Raw genomic sequence first — 8,388 nt, 5'->3', positions numbered from 1 at the left:
TTCCTAATGCGCTTGAGCCGCGCGAGGTTGGCGGCCGCCTTCGGGCATAAGGCGGGGGGGACGGCCCGAGCCGATCGCCGGCCACACGCCGAGACCAACGGCCGTTTGCGCTCGCCATCGCGCCGCGGGACAATTTCGGGTCATCCGTTAACCTACGGTGCATGTCTTTGGAATGTGGGAGGAAAGCGGAGTACCCGGAGAAAAGCCGCACCGGAGAACATGCAAATTCCGCACGGGAGCTGGAGTCCAAGCCCGCACCGCTGCACTGTGACAAGTCACCAGTCGACCGCCGCGCCGCCCGCACTGAAAACCGCCGGCGTAAAAATAAATCAATAAACAATCAGAATAATTTCAATACTGGGCGTCAATCATTGGCAGATTTTAACTCTTCGCAGGCACTCGCTGTCCCTAAATAGCGAGGAGCCGCAGTGTACAGTCAACAAAGAACAAAATGGACATTTTCCATGAAATGTCACCAGCCGCCACCGACGGCCACCCGCCGAAATTGGTGTCCGATGACGGCGCGGAAGTGGGAAAAGCCGTTCGTCGGGGCAGCGATTGCAGTCGAGCGGCAGCCTCGCGCTTTGGCCCGTCTGACAATTGGGCTCCCCCTCAGGAAATCGAGTCGCTGCTGGTCAACTGGAGCGGGCCCGACCTGAGCGGTTTTGGCGAGCTGGTTCTGGAAGGCTCCTTCAAGGTCCACCGGGTGAAGAAGGAGCGCGCCTTCTTCCTCTTCGACAAGATGCTGCTGATCGCCAAGAAGCGCCTGGAGCGCTTTGTGTACAGCACGCACATCTTTGTAAGCGGCGGCAAACGGCGGACGCGTTCTTCGGCAAGTTCCGCTGGCCGGGCGTTTCTGAGTGAGTTTTTTTTCTCTCTTTTTCTTGGGGGGGGGGGGGCGGGCTACGCGCAGTGCTGCAACCTCCTGCTGGTGGACGCCCTGAAGGAGCCGCTGTGTTTCCGAGTGTCCGACCTGATGATTCCCAAGCAGCAGCACGTCGTCCAGGTGACTTGTGAAAGCTTCCTTCTAAAGTAGCGAGTCATTCCCAAATGTCGTGTCGCTCAGTGAAGCTGCCTTTGTGGGACACAACTTTTTTTTTTTTTTTAACCCTGTTGAGAGCAACTGAGTCAGGTGAGTGTAAGGTGGCAATTTCACACCAAAATATTGGCCTTCATGTGTCTCGTCAGGCATGGCTGCTTTGGCTTGGCTCATGTCCACCAAGGTTCATGTGGACAAGTCAAAGTGACAGATTCCGCCCCCCTCCCCCCACCCCAAAACCTGATTGGCAGTCACTGAACTGAGGCACAAGATGGCTGCTTCAAACCCAAATCTCAGACTTCCTGTGTCTCCCTTTTGTCCGCCTAGCCATGATGGAAATGCCTTCGAAATGTCGTGGTACTCAGTCAGCTTTTGGGGGGGGGGGGGGTTAAACAACCCAGTTGGGAGCAATTGAGTCAATTGAGCATAAAGCGGCAGCTTCCAAACCAAAATATTTGACTTCCCGTGTCTTGCCAGGCATGGCTTCGCGAGACTTTTTCACGGTGAATGTTTTGTTTTTGTTTTCAGGCTTCTACCCGCAACCAAATGTCAATCTCCATGCTTGAAGTCTGACGACGAAAACAAAATGACCACTTGTTGAATACACGTTGGGGACTGTTAGGCTAGAACGGGGCTTTGTTTGGACTTTTTGGGGTGGGTTCCGTGGCTTCCGGAGGTGGGCCAAGTCTTCGACTGGACGACTCAAACACCTCCGCGTGGGTCGGCGCTCTTCTCGCTTGACGGTCTTCGTTGTGTCACCAAGTTTGGTTTTGTTTCTGTATGTATTTTGTATCCCCCTTTGTTTGGTCGAACGCAGACCAAGAACATGGAGGAGAAGAGGCTGTGGGTTCACTACCTCAAGAAACTCATTGTGGAAAATCATCCGGCTACTCTTCCGCACAAGGTAGGTCAGGAATAAAATAACGCAACTCAATCCCCCCAAAATGTCGTCGTGACGGCGGTTCAAGTTGTGAGAATTCCTCCAAGTCGACGCGAGAAGAGTTTTGTGGTGGCCTCTGCTGCCCCCTGCCGGACATTCCGACGAGTGTTCCTACGCCCTCTATTGTTTCCTATGAGTCTCAACTCATTCAGTAGCAGCCAATTCTAGACCAAGTCTGAAAAGACATATAAGCACGTCTTTGGGAGTGAGATCCTCCTGCGAGGCAGCCAGAAAAGGGCACAAGGCGGCACAAGTACTCGGGCGCTAGTCCGTACCCAAAGCTCGAGTCCAAGTCGACACTTGCAAAAGAGACAAAGCGCCCGCCGAGTCAGCTTCAGGAGAAGTTACGAATTGCTGTTTTCAAGTAGCGGAAGTCCAAGTCAATCAATCAATAAAGACCAAAGTCGAGGAGAACTCCTTTGGAAATATATTTCAATACAGTGACCAAATATTTGTACTTGCTTACTTGCCACCCCTCACGGAAGGATGTTCTTCTCTTTCTCCACATTTTCCGATGATCCAATCGCTCTTGCAGGCCAGACAGGTCCTCGGAGACAACATCTGCCAGTGTGAGTCAACGCGCGCACACACACACTCACACACACACTCACACACACATCCGCCTAAACAGCATCACTTGTGAAAACAAACTAGCACGCTGTCACGTGATGTTGTACACAGGATGAAAAGATGGAAAGTTTCATTCCAGGGAGCGCTTTTTTCTTTCTTTTTTTTGTGAGGCAATTTCCAGTCCTGTTTCATTAAGTGTGTGTGTTTGTTTGTTTGTTTTTGAATTAATTCTGGCAAGCCACATTTTACTGTAAATCAAGATGCGATTTTCACAAGAGCATTTTCCGAAAAATGTGTACTCGTTGGTTTTGTCAGGTTCAAGTTTTATCTTTGGCCACTGTAGGTTTTTGTTTCATCAGCAACTTTGTTGATGTGTGTCAACCCAACCCAACCGAGCCAAGGAGCGTTTCATGCCGTTGCCGGTTGCCAAGCAAAATGTCCATGCGGCTGTACTCGAAGGTCGACAAAATCCTTTTTCACTCGAAATGTCCAGCTTAGTTTTAGAACACTCCTGAGCTCACTTCTTGAGACGACACTTTCCATATTTGGGGGCCGTGAATTTCCTCAAAAACCGTCAGTGTGCCTTTTGTGTGGAAGTTGAATAAAGTTTGACACATTTGCTGGACTCCTTTGTTTCCCTTAATGTGCAGTAGATGGAAATTTCCCCTTAGAATTTCTTTGGGGGGGAGGAAGGAAAAAAAATCATGCTTTGGCGGGGAGCAACCCGCAGCTTTTTGTGCGTCTGACATTGACAAAAAAATGCTCTGTATGAGAATAAATCCTCTGTCATTCAAACTCACGAATGACTCCACCAAATGACCTCATGTGTCGCCATATTGCGTTTTTGTAAATTCGGTGTCAGACTTACTTTTGGTGTGCGCGAAGCTAACGTCCGCTTCCTGTTTTCCAGCAGCCCCCCAGTTTGAGCATGACCACCTGAAAAAATTTTCTTCGGCTTCTCCGCGGCCGGACGACGTACACGCCTATCGCCGAGGGCGACGTCAGTCAGGTGCCAAAACGACGACCGACCCTCTTCATCCCTTTTCACCATTCCTTTCCGTCGACTTTGGTGCGAGTAGTGGAACTATACGGGACGGATGTTTTCTCTGACCTTCCAGAACCACCCCAGCTGCTCACGTACACGCCCGAAAAGAGCAGGAAGAGTTTGCCACTGCTACTGGAGGGAAGTCTGCCTTACAGGCGGACCAGGCGACAGTCAGGTACACCCGCAGACCTGGCTCCAGTCAACATGGCAATGTCAGACCTTTCAAGAGACTTTCAAGGTCACTTGTCGGAGCCACAAACGTTGACCGATCGTTTTGTTTTGGTTCCAGCTCCAGCAAAGGACCTCGAAGCAGCATTTAATCATCACGGTGAGCAAAAACCCCCGATGGAGTAAATCAATCAAAGAGAAATTCTGATGCAACTCTTCGGGGCGTTTCATCGCCGAGCCAGAATTGAGTGTTTTGCGCGTGACTCATAGATGAATCAACAGTCATCATGACGGGGAAACTCCACTTGGGGCCCAGATAAGCGTCACGGAAAAATGTGCAAAGGCTTTAACACGGACGCATTTTCATGGACAATTTTCAATACAATGCCCATGCGTCGGCAGACCGAAAAGTTCACATGAGGACATACATGGCTTGACTCCAAAAGCGAGGAGGACATCGGAGTCCACTTGCGGACAGAAACATACACCAAAGGACTCGTACGGTGGGACAATCTGACTTTCGAGCAGACCTGGTGACCTTTTGAGACACGAGTGCCCAAAAGAACTCGAGGGCGGTCGCAAAGACAAAAATAAGAGACAAGACGACACCGGTGGGGTAGACATTGATGGTTTGGCGACATGGACCTCGACGCGCACCTGAAGACGTAACCGTCGGCTTGCTTGGCGACATCAAAGTACATTTTTAGACATATGGAGACCTAAAGACAGATATGAAGAAGACCACTTCAGAGACAAGACCGAAGGACACTTGAGACTCAAAAAGACAAAGACGACAGCAGTGAGCTCTCGTGTGACACGCCGACACCTGGCTGCTTTCAGATCGGCAGTTCGGTGCCACTTCAGAGTCGCATCTCGCTAGGAGAGCCAATGAGTTGTCGTTTACGTTGCGCTAACATTCTTCTCCTCTCTCCTCCAACTGCTCATCCTCATGGGACGTCCCCTTGCAGCCCTGAAGGTTAGACCACGTCACGGTACTCCCTTTGTTTTCCGAAGTCAGCACGTGTTGTGACGAGCGTTGCAAATGTGTCCCAGCAAGCCGACGGCGAGTGCGGGCTGAACCGGGCCGACTGTTTTGGCTGGGCGGGAAGCAGCGGTGCGCCGGCCTCCTCTGTCATCCCGATGGAATCAGAGCGGAACCGCGAACGGGAGCAAGAGGTAAGCTTCGTGCAAACACCCACCAACTGCAATTTTACCCTACACCCTTGACAGATATGTTTTCCTAGGACGATGAAGAGGATTTCGCAGCCCTCTGCGCTCCCCCCACTCTGTCCATCACCGAGGAGATCCTGGAGTTGATCAACCAGAGCCGAGCAAGGGAGGCGCTGGTTTCTCCGGTGAGCAGACCTTGTGCTCGATAGACTCCGGCATGGAACTGAATACCCTTTCTGTTCCTCTCAGGATCGGGTCCTGGATCAGCCCACCGAGTCGCAGCCTCCACCTTACCAGAGCAACTTCACCTGCCCGCTGCCCCCAGTTGCTTCCACCCCAGAGGACACGCTCGGCCCGGACCCGCTGCGGGAGGACGTGGAAACTCGCCCGAACAGAGCTGTGGAAGAGCAGACCGCTAGCCCTCAAATTGGGCTGGAAAGTGCTCACGTGGTCCACGAGAAGGGGCAAAACGCATCGCGCGCAGAGGAAGCGTCGGAACAAGAAACAGATATTCGGAACCCGCCAGACAAAGGCGAGCCGGGGAAGCCTCTCATTTTGCCGACCCCGCCCTCAGCCCCAACAGACTTTCCTTCTTCCAACTCAGTCACGGAGGACCGCCAGGCGAGTCGTACATTTTATGAGGAGGAGGCCGCCGATCCCTCCACGAATCCAGATGACAGTCATCGAGCCAGCCCGAGCGATAAGCCAAAAAGAGGCTCCGCTCTGACCCAACGTGACAAGAGGATCATTGAAAAAATCAGAAGTTATTATGAGGCAGCCGCTGAGCTGGTGGAGGACGAAGAGGCAGAAGATGCCGGACGGGAACACGACGAGACGTCCGAGAGGAGGAACAGTTCCTCACAAGTCCCCACGGAAACGGTGAAAGATTCGGTATCGCGTTTCACAAGTGACCACCAAGACGAGGGCAGGAAGGAAGCAGTCGAAACGGAGCCCGATCACGATGTGGCGCTCCCTTCTCCAGCTGGTCCGGCTTCTCCCCTACTCCCGGAAGATTCTCATAATCATGATGGACATGCCGACATGCCGACAAGGCTCATGGATGTGGAAGCCAAAGACGGAAATAAGTCACCACTCTTCACCCGGACGGACGACGATGAGGTCTTTGTCAATCTGCCGTCAAGCGGCATCCAGTCCAGTCAAGTTGAGGAGAAAACCGAGCGGGGAAGCGGAAATTTCAGCAATGAACAATCACAGCAAGAACCCAACGAAGGAGCAGAGAACAGTCAACGAGAGGCGACCCCATGGCAAGAAGAAGGACCTTTTACGCAGAGTAATGACACAAGTCAAAGTGTTCCTCCAGAGTTGGCGAGGACCAAGGGGTCTGAATGGCAGCTCAAAGAACCAAAGGAAGAAAAGGAAAGTCTCACAGAATCTTCAGGGACTCTTTCAAGTACCCCACAATGCCCTGAAACGACGCCCGCTTGGACTGGAAGCAAACATAAAGGGACCAAGACGAGTAGAAACCTCGAAGAACTTCCAAGTCAAACTCAACTTGGACGAGGTTCCCGACAGTCCAGGATTGTGTCAACAAACCGGGCCTTGTTTGAGGGCATGGTCTCAGACATCACGGGAATCGGCTTATTCGAGGCCAGCCCTGTGGCGGACCCCTCGCTCATGGAGAACTCTGAGCGTATTCTGAGCAAAGTGCAAACTCTAGCAAGTATGTACAGTGCTAAAGCCAGCACCATGAAAGTCCCCTTGCATCAAAAACGAGCCATTTTTATTCGTAACAAAGCTGGAGATTTGACGGGACCATCTTCGCTTTCAAGCCAGACTCAGTGTCATTCTCAGGCAAAATGTAGGCTAGGAGGGAGGCGACAGCCAAAATGTGACGTCCCAAGTCAGGCCCCTGCCAAAGTAGCCCACACTCCCAGACCCACATCCGATGAGCAGACTGACACCAAGAACGGGTCCCAAAGATTCTCTCGGTCCAAAGCACAGAGCGGCTCCCTCACTCGGACCGAGAACGGGTCGCACGTCCCTGCTAAAGCACAGATGTTGTGTGAACGCCAAAACCATGGCGAGGCCGACGGCAAGAACCAAAATCTCACCGTGAGCCGGAGGGACATCGGGAGCCTGGATCAAAGGGTTACACCGGAAAGAATGGGTACCTGGTCTTTTTCAAGCGTTTCACAGTATCTTCCGCATATCGCTGGTGTTGGGTTCGAGAGCCGTGGCTTTTTCAGAAAACCGGCATCTTTGTCGACCCGTTCCCAAGCTATTTTCAACTCTTTAGATCGGTCGCTAAAATCACAGACCCCTTGTGGGCCAAACAGTATCTATGTGCGGGACACGAGAGGCTTCGGCCCGACGCCAACCCAAAAAGACTTTAGTGACGAGATGAACACAAATGCTTCCAGGTCGTTTTCCTCTCAATCTCATAAGATCCACTACTGTATGGAGGTTTGTTCATTGAGGTTCTCTCGTAGATGTCTCGAAAACGGCGGTGCCCAGTGAGGAGCCAAGCCCTGCCCGTCAACTCCAGTCACATGGATTCACCTTCTCCAGGCCCAGGGACTTCATCGCAGCGCCGAACAAAGAGCAGAACTGCGGTAGACCGGATGATAAACTCCAGTCAACCACCGCGCCAGAAGCGGTCTCGACTGCTGTACGACGCCCGTGTTCATCCGGTCTCAGTCAAGAGAAGAGTCACACCCTCAGGTATGTGCTTCAGACATCCTAAGTGGATCGAGTCTGTCTTCTGTCCTAAGGCAGATGACCTTTTTTTTTCTCCATGCCTGTCTGTAGGTCAGAGCTAAGAGAACATGTTTACACAGAGGACACAGCGTCTGTAAACAGCATTGTCAAACACTCGGCTCTGTCTTCGCACACACCACATTGGAATGCCTCCAAAGGTGAAGATGGTCATTCCCACTATAAACAGGATTCAGCAGCTGTGCAAGGCAAACGTGAGCCACACTGCCAGATCCCTGCAAAGGATCACGAGAATGCGAGTGAACCAAGCAAAGATAGGCGCAGTGTTCGCTCGGGGCTTGAACACTTGGCTTGGACCGCATCCAGCCAGGCTGATTCAAGCCCAGGAGAGAGGAGCCCATTGTCATCAGCAGAGGACCTGACATCCTCGCAACACCGGTCTCTGTTCGTATCGAAACCCAAACAGCTCCCGCGGGAGCGTCCGAGAGAAGCCTTGAACTTCATGGGTGGAAGACAACATGCTGCGAGTGTTTCCGCGGGCTCAAGCAAAGAGGCTCTGCCGACTATGAATAAGACAGAGTGTGAAGTCAACGGTCATTCACAACAAACGTGGAAATCTTTGCCAGATGTGAAAGCTCCCGGGCCAACATTCCAGAGGCCGCAACGAGAGGGACCAAGTCCATTGTCATCAATGCAAGTCCTGGAATCGAATGTGGCCCAAGCTTTCCCTCCAACGGCGGAGTCTCACGAACGCCTGCCAAAATTCACCGGCCAGAAGCC

The 8,388-nt window shown here is 52.2% G+C and overlaps 2 protein-coding genes across 4 annotated transcripts in view; both read left to right on the top strand.

The window, feature by feature from the left end:
- Positions 1-416, top strand: part of plekhg2 (pleckstrin homology domain containing, family G (with RhoGef domain) member 2) — an 11,689-nt gene extending 11,273 nt beyond the window's left edge. The window contains exon 8 of the mRNA XM_019867179.1: positions 396-416. Within this exon, the coding sequence (XP_019722738.1) occupies positions 396-416 (21 nt within the window). The remainder of the gene's footprint in view (positions 1-395) is intronic.
- A 20-nt stretch (positions 417-436) lies between these two features.
- LOC109514554 (mucin-5AC-like) overlaps positions 437-8,388 on the top strand; it is a 22,525-nt gene continuing 14,573 nt past the window's right edge. For 2 of the 3 annotated variants that reach the window (XM_019867769.1, XM_019867751.1), the window contains exons 1-13: positions 437-799; positions 914-1,006; positions 1,857-1,943; positions 2,515-2,548; positions 3,460-3,558; positions 3,668-3,769; positions 3,884-3,922; positions 4,731-4,738; positions 4,816-4,938; positions 5,007-5,117; positions 5,182-7,060; positions 7,383-7,614; positions 7,702-8,370. In XM_019867769.1, coding sequence (XP_019723328.1) covers positions 452-799; positions 914-1,006; positions 1,857-1,943; positions 2,515-2,548; positions 3,460-3,558; positions 3,668-3,769; positions 3,884-3,922; positions 4,731-4,738; positions 4,816-4,938; positions 5,007-5,117; positions 5,182-7,060; positions 7,383-7,614; positions 7,702-8,370 — 3,824 coding nt within the window. In that variant the 5' untranslated portion in view covers positions 437-451. The remainder of the gene's footprint in view (positions 800-913; positions 1,007-1,856; positions 1,944-2,514; positions 2,549-3,459; positions 3,559-3,667; positions 3,770-3,883; positions 3,923-4,730; positions 4,739-4,815; positions 4,939-5,006; positions 5,118-5,181; positions 7,061-7,382; positions 7,615-7,701; positions 8,371-8,388) is intronic. The other variant, XM_019867760.1, reaches the window with a different exon arrangement.

This window comes from Hippocampus comes, unplaced genomic scaffold (genome assembly GCF_001891065.2).
Source record: "Hippocampus comes isolate QL1 unplaced genomic scaffold, H_comes_QL1_v1.1 scaffold49, whole genome shotgun sequence".
Classification (NCBI taxonomy): Eukaryota; Metazoa; Chordata; class Actinopteri; order Syngnathiformes; family Syngnathidae; genus Hippocampus; species Hippocampus comes.
The sequence above is the reverse complement of the archived record's forward strand: the minus strand, read 5'-3'. Positions and strand labels throughout refer to the sequence as shown.